Source organism: Galeopterus variegatus, unplaced genomic scaffold (assembly GCF_000696425.1).
Source record: "Galeopterus variegatus unplaced genomic scaffold, G_variegatus-3.0.2 Scaffold604, whole genome shotgun sequence".
Classification (NCBI taxonomy): domain Eukaryota; kingdom Metazoa; phylum Chordata; class Mammalia; order Dermoptera; family Cynocephalidae; genus Galeopterus; species Galeopterus variegatus.
Window position 1 is genome coordinate 166,109 of NW_007726715.1, and position 18,701 is coordinate 184,809.

Sequence of the window (18,701 nt, forward strand, 5' to 3'; positions counted from 1 at the left end):
CACACACACACACACACATAAATAAAGTACTACTCTAATAGTAAGTGTTGACTTGAACCACATTCAGAAAGCTATCAACTTTTTAGATACACAGCAAATCTATACAAATACCAAACTGCCACAACGGATCCTTCAAATGCTAAGAAGGGTCACTCACACTTCTCCAATAGGTGCATATGTTGATCCAGTTATGGTAAACTCATTAAGGGAACAAGTATCACCTTCAACTCTATCCAGAATGAACATCTGTAGGTGAAAAAGGCACAAGAGTTTGTATTTAAAATGTATAAAAAAAAAATACTGCTAGAATAAAACAATCGTTGGTAGGTTAAGGTAAAAAACCTTTCTTATCTAAGAAAACAATTTTAGTGAACCTAATTAATTGAGGCTCAGCACCAGAAGTATTGTCCCAGCCCCTATCAATCTAACAATGTGAGGAACAGCATCACTGAGATGGTGAATCAGTAACAAGTAGCAATGCACCAAAGACACAGAAGACAACCTCCATAAAACCCAAGTTAAGAGGACACTTGGTCAGCAAAAGGTCAATTACAAAGACTCAGGTTACTCTTCAGAGTGTTCAGAATTCCAAATTCCAAATGGCTGGCTGAGAAAGTGATATGAAGTAGTCCTGCCTTAGAGCTACACACAAAAGACTGGGAAGAATAAACTCACATTTCAGAGTTGCATCAACATTCCCTCAGTAAAATAAGAGAAACTGCTTCTCAGTTCCTTCCCACTTATTTTTATTGCAGCAATAGCTCTACGAAGTTGCCTAACTACATGTATACACAGTAAGGAGCCTGCAGAGTTGAAAAAAATTGATGTTCCCTAGGCAATACAGATGGGAAGCATGCTTAAGAAAGAATTCTTAATTTTATAGAAGAATAAAGTAACACAAGCTATTTTCTTAAAGATGGTTTTTTTTTCCTTGGTTTGCTTTCAAATTATAATTCAGAAACCCAGTTTGGAGGACTAAGATTTAGACTGGCATTTTCACTGAAAATTAAAACAATAAAACTTCCTCCAAAAAAAAAAAAAAACACCCCAAAACACACAAAAAGTGACATCTAAGCTATACTTTTTCATGCCAAAATTTCTCTGAAGTATGAGCAAGTAAGAATATGATCAAATCATTCTCCAAGGAGGAATTTTAAAACTGTTAAACTCAAATCAAAAAAGCCACGCTATACTTTAAAAACATCTTTTCTGAGCACTTCAACAATAAAATCAGCTAATCTTCATTTTAAAATAACTTCTTTTGCCTCATAAGATTTGCTTATTATATAGCAGATACTTTTAAATTTAGGCTTCATTTCAAAAGCATACTCAGAACTAAATCAATCTTGGAAAAGAACTAAAAAGCTATGAGTGAGACATTACAAGATGGTTTTTAAAAAAATAAATATAATGAAATGCAAAACAGTGATGACTCCTGACAAAAGATTCTAGTTCAGTTTATCAAATGAGGAAAAGATTTATGACCAAGGACACACACAGCAAGATCCAACTCCTACATTTTTCCCTAACAATACCTAAAAAATGAAGTTTGTCAAAAATGCTTTTTCCAAAGATGTCTGGCATTTACAGAAGAGAAAACAAAGAACCAGAGAGGTTAAAAAATGTGTTCAAGGTTACACAATTACTAAGTGGAAGAGAGAGAACCAATCTTTCCTATAAGAAAACCCTTTACTAAAAGTTGTGGGACCCTCAGCAAGGCTCTTAACTTCTCAAAGTCTTAGTTTTCTAATCTCTTCAGCAGGACTGCCATAAGTCAAATAAAGACACATGAAAAGTTAACTGCACTGAACTATCAAAGCAAGCTGGCATTACTATTAACACAATGGTACTTCAAAAAATTTGTGGAAAAACAGAACTAAAAGACAACATAAGGACTGGCCCATCAGCTCAGTCGATTAGAGAGAGGTGCTGATAATACCAAAGTTGAGGGTTAGATCCCAGTACAGCCAGCTGCAAAAAACAAAACCAAAAACAAATCTCTCCACGAACTTTCTGAAGACCCCTCATACATACCATGCTACTTTGACATTCTATTTTTAAAAAGTGAAATTCTTTGGGTCTATACCAGAGTCCCAAATACTCTAAAGGACATTCAGAATTCAAATCCACATTAGCGAAATCTAAATGTGCTTGTGCAATTTAAATTGTGAGCAAGTAAACCACTTAGGACTTGCAGGATGAAAATCTTCCTAAGTCAAGCGCAGTTATGCAATACCACTGCAAGAACCCTCCTGTGGAATACTGATCATCATCAACTTTCTGTTGTGAGATAGAACACTTAAGACAAGCAGGCTTTTTCTTTACTATAAGTAAACATCATAAACCAAGACACTTAAGGGAGAATAAAAGAATGTAAGAAGAAAATTTTTTATAATGAATAAGGAAAATGAAATTTTAATAAAGATTACAAGTTTGCACACTATTTACTTTCATGAGCATTATGACTATTATCAGGAATTAAAACTTTCAGGCCAAGTTAAATTTACCAGGGGAAACTAAATAGTTGACATGAAATTCCCTTTCTCTTCCTGAAACAACCAGTATGACAAAACTAGCTTTTAGCCAAACTTTTGGTTCCAAGGAGTGACAACCTAGTCAAATCCCTTACCTCCTGGAGAAACCCAAGACAAATATAGCGGCTACCAACTGAGAGCTGGAACACCCCAATGTGTTTTAAACACCTACCATCAATTCCAAATCTGGGTTTGGACTTCACAAGGAGTTGGGGGATCTAAAAATCATCATGAACTTAAAACTGGCAAGATATGCATTCACAGGGTTTAACTGATTAAAACAAAAACAATTTCCAATGCTAAAAAAATTTATCAAAATCTAGATAAGGCCAAGAAAATGTCTGCATTCTTTCAATGTCATACAGAAGCATTACTTAACAGGCCCACTCCAGGAAAATGTAACCTTGTTTGTGTTGTTTATTAGTAAAGGTTCAAATTATATGAAGTTGTAGATTTATGTCCTGTAGAAGATAACCTGTAATTTTATTTCCCTATAGGACATTAAGGAGTTTTATAATCTAACCTAGCAATCTTATTCTAATATTAAGCACTTCCTCATATGCTCCTGTAACCAGTTTTACAGATTCCCTCACTAATAATTAATAAGCCAAATAAAATCGGTGGTTTGACAGGTGTCCTCTCTGTATTTGTCTTTGAAATTTTAGAAAATTATACTTTGACTTATACTAAGTTATTTAAGTAAAACCTAGAAATACTGAATTATACAAAAGAATGTAATTCAGTTGGGTCATTATTGTATTATTTCTTCAGTTATTGTTTTTTTAAGGGTGGGTTTAAATGGTTTCTTATTTTACCTCAAATGATGGTCAAACAATATAAGGAAGGATGAACACAAAGAATGAAACAACTGTTTACTTTTCAGGAAGAAAGCATGCTTCATTCAATGTGTTATGGAAATACCAATTAGGAGTTCAGGTAGGAAGGTTAACTAGCTTCTTCCTCTGGAACTTGTCTGTTAACATACATATACCTAGACAGAGAGGATGAGGAATACAAAAAAGGAAGCACAGTCACATGATACATGTACAGAATGCCTCTAGTTAACTCCCTGATATAAGTATATCAGCCATGTAGATATCCTGTATTTCAAGAAAGTTTTAGAAATTAAACGATTAATTCCTCTCAGGTAATTTGGCTCAGGCTACACACAACCCACAGAAAGGTATCAAATTATAAATCAAAGATTTTGATGGCATGAAGGAATATTGTTAGGATGAACAAAGAACCACAACAAGGAAGATTCTTAAATTACTCCCCCTTACCCTGCAGACTGACATCTGGTTCGTTGTAAGTGTGCCAGTCTTGTCTGAGCAGATAACAGAAGTACAACCGAGGGTTTCCACAGAAGGGAGGCTTCGAACAATGGCATTTTTCTTTGCCATTCTGCGAGTTCCAAGAGCCAGGCAGGTGGTGATGACAGCAGGCAGACCTTCAGGAATGGCTGCTACAGCCAGGGCCACTGCAATTTTAAAGTAGTAAATAGCACCTCTGATCCAGGAGCCTCCATGAACTGGGTCATTGAAGTGCCCAATGTTTATGATCCAGACCGCAATGCAAATAAGGGAGATGACTTTGGAAAGCTGTTCCCCAAACTCATCTAGTTTCTGCTGAAGGGGTGTTCTTTCCTGTTCCGTTGCCACCATTTCATCCCGGATCTTGCCAATTTCAGTGTTAACTCCAGTTGCCACCACCACTCCCATGGCTTTCCCAGCAGCAATGTTTGTACCCTAGGACAGAAGTAGAGGAGAACTATTCACAAGATTAACACCACATCCTAACTAAAATAATGACCAGTATACTAAGACACTGGATTTTGACTAGGACACCCAGATTCTGTCATCACATTCTACTAGGCCTTCCGCTGGGTATTGTTCAGGCTACCAGCCATACAACTACGACAGTGAGCAATATCTGACAGTGGACAATACCTCATGTAGGCAGTATGGTACATCTCTCTGATTTTGATTCCATGCAGGACCTACCTATCCCAGAGCAGCTCTACATTGACCCACCTAGATCTCTATTCACAACACTGAGCCTGACTTGCAGATCAGCTTTGAGCGCAGCAGTACTCTAACCCCTCCGCTTCCCAATTTTTAAAACTCCAAATAGCTCTCAACCCTAAGCATTCTCCACCCCTGGCTCCAACAGCTCAACCTCCACTACTTTTGTTAGCTTTATGAAAGGAAATCAGCATCTTGGGCTATCCTGAGGACTTCTACTCAAGCACCAGCATTCAAAAATCAATGAATTCAAGTGTGAGTGTTCTCTCTCCACCCTACTTTATTTAAAAAAAGGAAAAAAAATTTTTTTTAAAATTTTTATTTATTTTTGGTGGCTGGCCAGCACTGGGAACTGAACCCTTGACCTTGGTGTTAAATGGCTAATCAACTGAACTAACTGGCCAGTCCCCCTCCCCAAATTCCTAGTGTTAGAATGATATGGCTTCATTACTTTCATTGTAACACTATAGTACTTACTTACTATGGATACTCAGGCTCTAATACTATCCAACAAAAGCCCACCACTTGATTCCAAACAACCAAAAGCCATGCATTTCCCATGTATTTAAAAGTTTTTTCAAATCAATAGAAAAAGTGAAATAGTACAATGAACATCCATATACTTATCACCTAGACTCACCATTGCTAATGGTTTGCCATGTTTACTCTCTCTAAACATACACCTTTTCATAGTGAACAGCCACAACCAACAGCTATCATCCACGTCATTTTGAAAACATCTTTTTTTATAGGAAAAGCCTTTTCCAAACAAATTTACTTTCAGCTATGTAAACAGATAAGAGTTAAAAGATGTTTGACCTGATCATTTTTTTGGTCCTCAAAAACTTGCCAATTAAAAGACATCTAAAATCACACATTCTTCCACCATTATATGTTATTGATATTTTCTGACAGCTGAGACTGACCATGAAGAATGTGACTGTCCTTTAGAACAACAGCCAATACTCTTTAAAGTCTGACCACTGAAGGTAGGCAGTGAAAACTAACATCTGTGGACCATTTGAACTCTGAGAATGTCTCCAAATAAAAATACATTTGATAAAGCACTTACAGAAAAGAGCATGTTCTTCTTATCTTGGTTGACAGCCCGTGGGTCAGGGACGGGGTCAGTGTGCTTAATTACAGAGACAGATTCACCTAAGCAGGTTGTGAGACAGAAGGGACAGTTAGATCTATGGATCCCATACCTAGAACCTGAGCACTCTTCCATGCCAACCCATTACCACTGTCAGGATACTGTCAAGTATGGAAAAAGAGACAAAAGACCCAATTCATTTAAAGGAGGCAAACTAGGAAAATGTAGTAATGGACATTCCAGAGCAAAGAATGTCAGGATTAAAATCAATACAATTTTATTTTGAAGTAAAATCCCAGTCAATTACTTTATTTTATTTTTTTAATTATTCAAATTAACTTATTTTCAGTTATCATTTTTTACCATAATACTGTGAATATATACTTACATATATTTGTTCACACACACACACACACACACACACACACACACACACACACACACACACACACTCCCCCCGCCCCAGGTATATTTACTTTTAAGGGACTAAAATTGTATGAGGGTACTTCAAAAAGTTCATGAAAAAATGAATTAAAATGTAATATGAATCTTTCCATAAGCTTTTTGAAGTACCCTTGTTTATGCAATATACGAAAGAGAGGATCAACCACTAGGAAGCCTATATTTTGTTCAATAATGCCAAAGATGAGAAACAAAAACATTGTTTTGGCAGTACTTATATATATGCACTATGCACTATCAGACCATTGTTTCAATAAAGCAAAATTTTAAAAAAGCAATTAACAAATGCACTTAAAAAAAAAACAAAAAACACATGGTATGAAGAACTACTTTTTACAACTTTCAAAATGTGCTGTTAAGACTTCCAATCAAGATGGCAGAACAGATGGTACTCAGTGTTACTCTGTCCCACAATCAACCAATTTACAACTATTAAGAAGCAATGACTCCCAAGCTGGGGCTGCTAGAGCTCAGGGGAAGAAGAGAAGAGACCTCTGGAATTCACGAAGGCAGAAGAAGCTACAATGAGAGAAAGAAAGGACTGCTCCAACCATTTTGAGCCCCAAATGCTTCAAGCCTGGCCCTAGTGAACACATGGACAAAGAGCTGGCAAAAGCCGCGGCTGTGCCCTTCCTATGAAGTTCCTTAGAGGTGGCAGGGAAGAAGAGGGCCCTGGTGGCCCCCAGGCCAGCAAGACCACTAACAGGGTTCCCATGGACCCACATATGAATGAAGGGCCACAGACAACCGAAAAAAGGAGCCACTCAAAGGCCGGTGAATCATCACAAGGGACCGGCATACAGCCTACCCCACAGTAAGTGTTTGGAGTGCTGGGGGCTGGGGATGATGGGCTCACCGGGGAAACACTGAGGGACTGCATGGATAGCTGATCTGCCCTCCAATCGGCATAGGACCACTCAGTGGAGACTGGTCAGGAATACAGGTCTGCAGGGGGTGCAGTTTGATGAAAATTCTCAGTCCCAGACCAGAGTTTCCACACAACCCAGGCATACCAGACCTCAAAAGACCTGGAAGTTCTTACAAGGTCAACAGTTAAAACCTAAGCTGCACCAAAAGCTTTCCCCAGGAATCGGCAGCAAAGAAGCAATTTAGCTCAACCACAGGGCTCAAGTGCTGGTCCTCACAGGAGGTTCATCCATTTTAGAAGTAAGCAAAGGACAACAAATTAGTTCCAGCTAGGAGTTTAAGTGGTGGCAATAGCGAATAATCCAACACAAAACTGAAAGAAAAAACTAAAACCCCACAGATCAGAGACAAATTATAACATTAACCAATAAAAGTCTAACACCACCAAAGAACACCTGTAAAACCTAGAAGGACTGGAAGCCCCCCAGGTTTGGGCTGAGGGCCCCAGCCACTTCCCCCTCCCCCCAAGGTCCGTTGCCAGCTTAGTTATGATCACCAGGCTGCACCTGGAAGTGACCCGGCCTCTCAAGCCAGGGTTGGGGGTGGCCTAAGGGCCTCAGCCATGCCTCCCCGACTTCCACATCCAGCCCAGCAGCAGCTGAGGCTGGGCGATGCGGGGCCTAGGGACTTGGCCACATCCCCCACACCTCCCATGTGCCCCACCATCCGCATGCGGCCTGAGCTGCCACCAAAAGCCCCCTAGTTTCACCTACCGGAATGAGGCGGGTGCTGTGGGCCTTGACTACACTCCCCCTTCTTCCTCCTCTCATCCTATCAACCTCCTCTTTCCCTTCTCCCCCTCCCTTCCAACTGCTACACAACATCATCTTAGAATGCAAAAAATAACAATAAATAAATATATTAAAAAATAAAATAAAACGCCCTGTTGAGTTTGGTTTCAACTTTATTTAACATCTCTCAGGAACTAAACAGTCAGGGTCAATCTGAGTGAAGTGACATAAGTCTCCAATTATTGATTTAAATTGCATGTAGCAAACTTCACTCTCAATATTTAACAAAAAAAATTGATTCTTCAATTCAGCCTAAAACCACAGTATGATTATTTAACAAAAGATGGCATTCAAGAACCTCTATGAGGAGTTTTTATTTTTTTTTTATTTTTATTTTTTGTCTTTTATCTTTTTTCCGTGTCCGGCAACGGATCACAACCCTCAGTGTTGCCCCCGTACCGGACCGGGGACCGGCAACGGGATCGCAAGCCTCGGCGTTGCTCCCGCGCCTCGCCCAGCCAGTGAGCAGGAACCGGTCTGTACATGGGATCCGAACCCTCGGACGGGAGCGCCTCCGCGCCTCGCAAGCGGCACACTATCCAGTGCGCCACCGGGCCGGCCCTATGAGGAGTTTTTAAATAGCAATTGTTTCCATAGGCACATCATATTCATACATAAGAATTTCACACATTCCCTAATATTTTATGGCTTAATTGGCTTCCAGTTCATTGCTACTCATGGGGGGTTTTAATAGATAAGCTATTCATAAAGAAACAATAAAAAATATATATATAAAAAAAATAGAGCCTAAGTTACTCACATCACTACCTCTATGACATTAGTTGCTTTTCAGAACTGACAATCACGTAAATCTTTTTTTGTGTGTGTGTGTCTTTTTTTCGTGACCGGTAAGGGGATCGCAACCCTCGGCTTGGTGTCACCCGCACCGCGCTCAGCCAGTGAGCGCACCGGCCAGTCCTATATAGGATCCGAACCCGCGGCGGGAGCGCCACTGGGCTCCCAAGCGCCGCACTCTCCCGAGTGCGCCACGGGGCCGGCCCAATCACGTAAATCTTGATAGCCTTTAGATTTTATATTTACTCACTATTTAATTCAGGTCAGCATTGTATTTAAAATTAATATTCTGACAACCTTACTTCCAGTTAATATGAACCATCCACCCTAGATTGTGCCTCTATCATACAAAAATGGGAAAACATCCCAAATAATTCTAAACCTAAGTGACCAAACTCCAGGTAGTAAAACATTCACATTTTTGGGGGGTGGGGGGCGGCGCTAACTTTTGTTACTGTACATTTGATTACTGGAAAGTATGTTAAATGCAAAATTAGCATTCCTCCAATGAACAAAATGACAAAACTGGAACCTATCTTTCCTGCCTGGAAAAAGGACACTGAGTAAGTAAATCACTTACCACAAAACAGGGAGACAATGCTTCAACCTTAAGATTTTTACCTCTGCTAATGAAAGAAATTGTAGCCTTTTTTAAAGAATAAAAACAGAATGGTGATCTTATTATATAATCGAGTTTTTTAAAATTAAAAAGATATGAGATAAAAGCCAAGTTTGTTTGGTTTTTAAATCTTCTGTAAAACCCATATTGACAAAAAACCTAATTGATAAAGCACTAAGAAATACATAACCTAGAGAGGATTAAGATGGGATACCATAAAAGGACAGCAGGGAAAGAGTCTGCTCTACCATCATGGGATATGAGAGAGGATTCAGAAATTCAATGACCTTTCAATATATAATATTTACCTGTGAGAATTGACTGGTCAACTCTTAGAGTTGTAGATTTGATGGAAGTTAATCTTATATCAGCAGGAACTTTGTCACCAACTAATTGGGAGAAAAAAACAACTAAAATGAGCAACTTTTGCAACCATATTATCTGAAGACGAATTTGTCTCCAATTTAAATACAGTTTTAAAAGAAAATAGCTAGCCTGTATACAGTACGAATATGTAAAAATCTGTTAAAACAAGCAAGATGATCAACTTATCTCAAGGTCATAAAAACTCTTTGGATAGACAGAAAATTTGTATTACACTAGAAGGAAGAGAATGGGGAAACCTCTAAATACACATTACTCTAAAAAAGAGTTTTGACTATATATGCTCAGGCCTCTAAGCTTTCACTTTGAAGAATACCTTTTTATTCAGCAATATTAAGAAACATTTTCTTAGGCTTACTACACATTTAACAACACACAGTGAGGGAGATCAAGTTGTATATACCATGGTTCATTCCACCCCAAAAGCTAAATTATTATGAAAAGGAAACAAATGTCTCTGTTTTAAAAGATGCTCAATATCACATAAGACAAACGCAAAACAAAAAACCAAAAACTACATGGCAACACCACTTTGTAACTATCAAGCTGACAAACAAGAGTTGAGAAATACACCCAGTTGGCAAGGACATATAGAAACAGGCATTCTTATACAGTGTGACATAAGGTCTGGAAAGTTCAGTTTTAACCAGTTGGAAAAACAAAAACAAAAACAGGGCTGGCTGATTAGCTCGGCTGGTTGGAGTGCAACCTTGTAACACTAAGGTCAGGGATTTAGAAACAGGCATTCTTATACAGTGTGACATAAGGTCTGGAAAGTTCAGTTTTAACCAGTTGGAAAAACAAAAACAAAAACAGGGCTGGCTGATTAGCTCGGCTGGTTGGAGTGCAACCTTGTAACACTAAGGTCAGGGATTCAGATCCCCATACCAGCAAAAAAAAAAAAAAAAAAAAGGAATAATAAAAACCCAAACCAAACCAGAGGTGCAAATCACTGGGGGCAACTCATTGGGTGCATGTGAAGAGATTAATGAAAATTCTGTGTCAGTGCACTGCTAACAAGGGACAAACACTGAATGTATATAATGTCACTAAACTACTATGTCATGTCATATTAACAGCCCATTTAGTACTAATAGTTCACCTATCCTTCCAGACTTTGTGGCAACCCTGTATATGCTGCTGAATACACACAAAGGCAACAACTGTTGCAAACTCTGATGGACGATTTGGCAAAATATATCAATATTGCAAAGCACAATCTTTTTACCCCACAAATTACACTACAAGAAATTTATTATACAGATGAACTCGCAACAATATGTGGTTAATTTACAGTATTGTTTTTGTGTTAACAAAGATAAAACACCTCTATTCATACCAAAGTGAAGATTTTCTCTAAGATACACTGTATATTAAGTGGCGGAAAAACAAGATATGAAATATCATGTATATGGGGCTTCAATTGGTATATGAAAATACCTATGAGAATGTATAGTGAACTGGTAACACTGGGTAGTAGCTGGGGCACCAGGCAGAGGGAGACTTTTCACCTTATAACCTTTGGTACCTTTTGAAATTTGAATTATCAAATAAATGAATAAACTATGCATAATCTGAAGAAGATCTTTCAGTCAACTGAGCCTTCCTTCCCAGGCAAAAGAGTTCTTTCAATAGCTCTTAAAAGACCCACATCTTAACCTCTTTCCTTGATGTGTATAAAGTACAGTGCCACAACACAGACCCCATAACAAACAGATTAACACCAATGTTTCACATGCACCTTGAAAACAGTGCCCAGCACACCGTTGGTATTCAAATATTGCTGAATGAGTGCACACCGCAGAAAAGCAACTAGACATTAAATTTAAGTGTACAACCGCTTTCCATGTCTTTCTGAAAGGTAGCTAAGGTGGTTTTGCAAGTCTTACACAAGGACAGCTGAAAATACCGCTTTCCATGTCTTTCTGAAAGGTAGCTAAGGTGGTTTTGCAAGTCTTACACAAGGACAACTGAAAATAAGAATAAGTAAATTCTTTCTAGTATCACAGATGGTATTAAGTCGAATCTTCACTTTCCATGCTTAACTGTATGTATTGAATGATAACCCTGTCACTGGTTATAGACAAAATGGCAAAACAGCCATGCTATCCAAGAAGTAAATGGTGGACTTGTTAAAACTTCAATTTAGTTCTGATGTTTCTGCACTTCAGAACTTGTCAAGTTGGGCAGAATATGGATTGCTTTTTCAACTCCAGTGCATGAGACAACATTATTCCTAAGCTGGCATGTGGTCACAAGGTGCCACAGAAAGAGTTTGTCAATATATACTCAAGAGGCAGAGATCATCCTTGCATTTGACTGCAGAGACACATGGGTTAATGTGAAATTCCTGCTGGAAATGCTTATGCAATAAACAGTAACAGTCATACTGAATAAACTAGAACCTTTCATTTAATTATAATTCTGTTCATAATACATCGAAGAGAACACATCTAACATGATTAAGACAATAAAGCAACTATATTCTAAACTTTAGTGACCTTCAACAGCTAAAATACCCTATATCAAGATGAAATTTTAAAACCAATTTTAAAAAGTTACTATATTATTTCTGCTCGTCCTAATTAACCTGATCTCACATGCCTTTAAACATTTCAAAGAGTACCAGTTTAATGATGAATGTTATGACTTTACATAGAAAATTTATTTGCAAACGTTCCTTTATATCTGAGGCAACTTATGTCATGATCAGAAGACTTCTGTCTAATGTGTCATAGAGGTTCTCACAATCTATAAATACTATCATACTTCTACATAGTAATTCTATTTAAACAATTTCATATATAAATTCTAGCTCATATTCTCACATACCTGACACATTTAAGGCCACAACTAATATTAAAATTGAGGACAACCTACATGAGGATGCAAAAGCAATGTCTTGGCATTTATTTTGCTGTGTTTCAGTGGAAGCTAAGAGGATTTGAAATTGATAGAAAATGTTTCCACGTAACAGCTAACATATTATCTGTTAGTGTAAGGTGGGACCAATGTTATATGAGGGTGCTTTGAAGTAAAAAAAAAAGTTCATGTGAAGATTTGTACTATCTTTTAATTCCACTTCTCCACGAACTTTTTGAAGTACCCTTGTATATATGCTGCATGAAAAATTGTATTTACACTAGCATTAAATAAACCAAATATTCTTCCCCTAAAGGGTCTACTTAAATATATGAAGGGTGCCTCTTTGCTGTACAGAAATTGTATCGATACACATTTCATTATTGGCCAAATATTGAAGAATGCTTCAAATGCTAGAGGAACAAATGACCTGACAAGCCCTTAAAAACTGACCTCAAGCCCTTATCAATTTTTTTTTTTTTTTTAAAGATGACTGGTAAGGGGATCTTAACCCTTGGCCTTGGTGTTATCAGCACCACACTTTCCCGAGTGAGCCACGGATTTTTTTTTTTTTTTTAAAGATGACTGGTAAGGGGATCTTAATCCTTGGCCTTGGTGTTATCAGCACCACACTTTCCCGAGTGAGCCACGAGCTGGCCCTAAGCCCTTATCAATTTTTATTCCATCTTACAACTGCCATTCTAATTGGGAGGCAATTAAGTATTTAGGAATTAAAAGAAAAGTTGGTCTGGGGGGCTTTTATAAATCACAGGTTCTTGGGACCTACTTTTCAAAAGTATAGTTCAATGCATTTAGAGTGGGGTCAAGGAATCCATACTTTTTAAAGGTTTTCCCAAATACATCTAAAAAATTAATACAAGGGAAAATCCCACAATACCTACGGTCATAGAGCCTGTAAAGGGCTTGTTTAGAACACCCTTTATGACATGAGAAGACCCTAAGCCTCAACACTTGGGAAGTATGCTACCTTAAAGTTGTACATTTAATTTGTCTCCATTAATTTAATCGATATTAGGCTGGCTGGTTATCTCAGCTGATTAGAGCACGAGCTTGTAACACCAAGGTCAAGGGTTCAGTTCTCTGTACCAGCCAGCTGCAAAAACAAAAAAACCTAATCTCTTTGTGGAAAGATAATAAAGCATAAATCCCAACTGGTACCCCCCAACCCCCAATCGATTTTTAAAAACTACTATATTCTAATATTCTCTTAGCTAGAAAGACCTTCACATCATCTTGATCAATCCATGGTCCTCTTTTACAGACAGGAATTAAGGCCAGAAAGTAAAAGGAGTCTTGCCTAAGGAAGCTTGTTTAATGAGATCAATTAATGAAAGACTTTATTTAACTTGCTGTGTGGTTCTGTCTCTTTTCGTTGGTAATAGAATCAATTTAGGATTGACTCTAGGAAGAAGCAGGTTGTCTTAAGGAGTTAAAAAGATCCATGAAAAGACAGATCCATCAAATCATTTTCAAACAAAGACATAACAATTTCCCTTTGTCTGCAGGTTTCTGTGAATTTCAGACATAGGGTTTTGTGTAGGTGATGCTATTCTGATGATGACATACAGTGATATTTCCCTGACGGGGCATGTCAATGCCCTTAGGGGAAGTGGTAGTGGAAAATTTTTACTCTTGCCAACAGGATGCTCTGTAATTTTTTTCTTACAAAAATTTCTCTGTCTCTTTGGGTTGAAGGCAGATTATTCTTATAATAAAAGAATAAACTGTTATAAACAAACTACCTTCCATTTGTTTAACATCTAACACTTCTCAATTTCAGCTCTTAGCTCCCTAAGTCCATAGCTCTTTAATTTGCTATCACAATGAAGATTTCTACTCAGAACAAAATCCTCAGAATATACTTTAGGTTAGATTACCAAGAATGCAAATGAGAACTAGTTAAAGGAAATTATTACTTTACCACATTTTAGAATCGAACGCAAACTTTCTTTACCTTGGAAGGAATATTTGTAAACCATGGTACTTAAACACTATTTGCACCACTGATATCAAATATAAATACTGACGGTTAAAATCAGCATTACTCAGAAAAATCCTTTTTATTAATCAGTTGTAGACATTTAAAAAATCTAATTTATTGTGGCAAATTCTACCAGAAAGTTATTCAAATCTTTTCGATGAGAAAACTATAACATCAGAAACTTCCTCCTAAATACCACTATCATTTTCAAGTTTAAATAGCTCTTAGGAAAAGCAAGCCATAATAGAATTAATTATCCTAAATTATTTAAACATTTCACTTTGACTCAAACATTTTTCACTTTGTTTCCAATCTGAGTCATAAATTTTGTAGTCAGGAAGAATGAATGAAATTCTTCACTTGAGAAGTCCTACTTGCCTACTAAAAACTATTTCCAGGCCCCAGGGTAAGCAGGGAAGGAACACTAAAGTGCCATACTGTTTGCTCCCAATCTGTTTATTTGGGAGTATATCTTTTACAAATGCAAATATGATATCATTCTCTTATTTAAAGTCAATACTTCTTCCTGCTAGACTTAAGGTAACTTCAGCATCCCAACCATGAGTCTGTAACACCCTCCATGGTGCAACTACTGCTTAACTCTCACTACTCTGTCTTCCCTTTGAGCTTCAAACACAATGGGCTTCAGATCCTCAAAGTTCTTTCTGGGTCTTCACATACCCTTCTCTTCACCCCCCACAAACAGTAAGGCTTTCCTTGACACTAGTCTAATCTGGGAGTTCCTTCAGATGTCCACAGAGACCACCCCTTCCTTTCCTAACATACTATGTTTTGATAGATCGTCCCCGCTACACCAAAAGCTCCACAAAGGCAGAGTCACTCTGTCACCACTAATTTCTTAGCCCCTAGCTCTATACGTGGCACACAGTGAGTGCCAAATAAAATATATGTCAATGAATAAAGTACTTGCACACATATTTCCTTTAATATACAAGCATCAAGAGACTTCTAATTATCAGGTTGAAGGTCACAAAGGTAGAAACAATGAAAATTCATTATCCAAAGAGATTTCAGACTTGGTAGAGCTAAATGAGGTTAAGTGATAGGTGCTTAAATTCTACATTTAGACTAAAACCAAAAAAACATCTATAGTAGTAGAAGATTAGAAATGAGGGAGACACATTTGAGAAAGACTCAGGGGTTTTAGCTAGTAGGGCAATTAAAGCTGCCAAAGAAGTTTCCTCAGGCTGCATGAGCAGACAAGAAAAGTCTAGAATGTCAACTAGACCCCACTTAAATAACTGCATTCAACGTGGGCTCCAAAGAGAGCTATCAAGATGGTAAAAGGTTTGAAACAACTGAAGGAGCTAAGACTAACTTGGAAATAAAAATTCTAGGATATACTCACACTGTTAACAATTGACATGTCCAGTTCTACCATGAACCGCCACATGCTCTTGGACAAATTACAAACTCTCAGTTTTAGCTTCCTCATCTCTAAGATAAAGTTTTGTAAGCTACCATACAGCTCTAAAATGGCAATGAATCAGATTTCTATGTTGCGAAAAACATATATAACAGACAAGTGTATTTTAGCTCATAAGGAATATTTTATAATAAAACTGCCTAAAAATGGCACAACTGGTCCTAAACAGGAACGTTTCCAGTTACTAGAGGTATAAAAGCAGCAAGATAACCACTCAGATGTTATAGAAGCAACCAAGCCCAAAACAAGGGTGAAACACATATTTGGCACACCTACCAATAGATTTATTTTAAAGTAAAACCCCATCTTTCTTTCCCCTCATTCAACAAATATACATAAAGCTGTTAACAGCATTTTACCTTCTAGACCTTTTTTTTAAAAAATGCATAACACTTATGAATCTTTCCATGAACTTTTTGAAGTCCCCTTGTATTTTGCAGCCACACTATGGACTAAATCATTCCCCATTTTCATGGCTGTCTAGTGTTTCTAATTTTTCCTACTACAATGTTACAGGGTGAACACCTTTGTGCACATCTTTTACTTCTGGAGGTTAGATTCATAGAAGCAGAATTTCCTTATAAACGTATATAGTGCTCCCAACAAATTTACATCCTTGCCATTTCCCCACACTTTCAATCTTGTGTTTTCCTGAGCACTAGTAAAATCAAGCACTTTATTTTTTCAAAAGTCATATTACCTTTAACATATAAGTTGTTTTAGATTTTTACATAGTCAAATCTGTCGACCTTGGTGGTTCTGAGTAACACTTAGAAAAGCTGATCCTCATACCACATGGCTTCTTCTACTTTTTCCAAAATCACCTCAGTGGCAAGAATGGAAAAGTTGACACTTACTGATACTGTGACTATCACTGAGTCACAGGGAAAGGGGAGGAGGTGATTACAGGAAATTAGGAAATGCCAGCCCCATAAAAATCAGGTCCAGCTTCAAAATCAACTGGTCCATCATGGTCTGATGGCTCAGGAGACCTCATTTCTCATAGTTCATACTGTCTTAGCTATCCTGACAGTGCTGAAGGGCCCTAGGTCTCAAAGCTCTCTGCTTCTACTACATCCATACTAATTTTTGTTTTAGACTAATTTGTTCTGCTTTATATAAATTCTTAAGAATTTACATATCTGTTTTGGAAACAGATCTAACTTCCAGGATTTACAGAAACAACTAAACTAATCATTTCTACTGTTAATCTGGACATAGACGTCTCAGACCTGAATCGCTAACTAGCCCAGTTCTCCCATCCTTCTCACTGTCAAACAACTCCATTCCTCATGAGGGGAAAAGACACATGAGAGCAAACATGCTCAACACCTTATTTGGTCACACATCTTTGCTTCTACTACTTTATGGGTATCATTTTAAGAACAGGTGAAAACGGTTTACTCTAACAACTACTCTCATCAACACTATGTAAACTGCTTAAACCAGAGATAGTATTTTACATAATTACACTGTTTAACTATACTTCGATTTTTAAACCCAAATAGTAGGGCTGGCCAGTTAGCTCAGTTAGTTAGTGTGTGGTATTGATAACACCAAGGTCAAGGGTTCAGTCCCTGTACCAGCTAGGTGCGCAAAAAAAAAAAAATATTCACCTGCAGAGAATCAAGATGGCAGAGTAGATGGTCCCCAGTGTCACTCTCTCCCACAAATGACCAACTTATAACTATTAAAAAAAGCAACGAATGCCAAGCAGGGGAAGAGGAAGAGACTTACGGAGTTCAAGAAGGTGGGAGAAGCTGCAATCAGAGAAGGGGACCGCTCCGACTGTTTCAGGCCCTAGCCATTTCAAGGCTGTCCCTGGTGAGCACAAGGAGCAAAAGCCGGCAACAACTGCAGCTGTGCCCTTTGTGTGAAGTTGCTTGGAGGCTGCAGGGGAGAAGAGGTCCTTGGTGGACCCCAGGCCAGCAAGACCAATGACAGTTTTCCTTCCCGTGGACCCACACAGGAGCAAGGGGCCACAGACAACTGAAAAAACAAGCCACTCCAAGGCCAGTGAGTCATCTCAAGGGACCAGCAAACAGCCTGCCCCACGAGAAGTGTTTGGAGTGCAGCGAGGTGGGGAGACAGGCCCACTGGGGGAACATTGGAGCACAACATGGACAGCTGATTTGTCCTCCAACCAGCACAGGTCCACTCAGTGTAGACTGGTCAGTAATACAGAACTGCAGGGATGCAGTTTGCTGAAAAGACTCAGGACCAGACTAGAGTTTCCACACAACCCAGGTGCATCAGATCTCACAAGACCTGGAAGTGCTTGAAAAGGTCAACAGTTAAAACCTGAGCTGCACACATACACAAAAATCACCTAACAGCTAGAATCCTGAGGTGGACTTCTGGGGAGGAGGGCAAATGAACCTCCTGAAATTGCACACAAGATTTTGAATACGTCTTTGAGGAGAAAGTCTATAGATTTCATTAATTCTCAAAGGGACTGTGATCTAGAAATGATTAAGAACTGCTCTAGAGCCTTGCTACTCAAAGTGTGATCCATCTGGGAGCTTGTTAGAAATGCAGAATAGTCAGGCCCTATTCCACACCTAGAGAATCAAAATGCACGTTTTAAAGAAATTCCCAGGTGATTCCGATGCATATCAAGTTAGAAAAGGATTGCTCTTTGGTTTGCAGCAGCTAAACTTTCCAGTCAAATCATAAGCACCCCCAATATACATTTTTATTTTTTTCCCCCTTTAAATGAGTCAGAAACCCCCCCCCCCCCCCCCCCCCCACACACACA

The 18,701-nt window shown here is 38.3% G+C and overlaps 1 protein-coding gene across 1 annotated transcript in view; it reads right to left on the reverse strand.

Moving 5' to 3' along the window:
- The window catches only part of ATP2A2 (ATPase, Ca++ transporting, cardiac muscle, slow twitch 2), a 61,682-nt gene that overhangs the window by 16,726 nt on the left and 26,255 nt on the right, over positions 1-18,701 (reverse strand). The window contains 4 exon segments of the mRNA XM_008570449.1: positions 158-246; positions 3,818-4,282; positions 5,631-5,716; positions 9,557-9,637. Of these exon segments, the coding sequence (XP_008568671.1) occupies positions 158-246; positions 3,818-4,282; positions 5,631-5,716; positions 9,557-9,637 (721 nt within the window).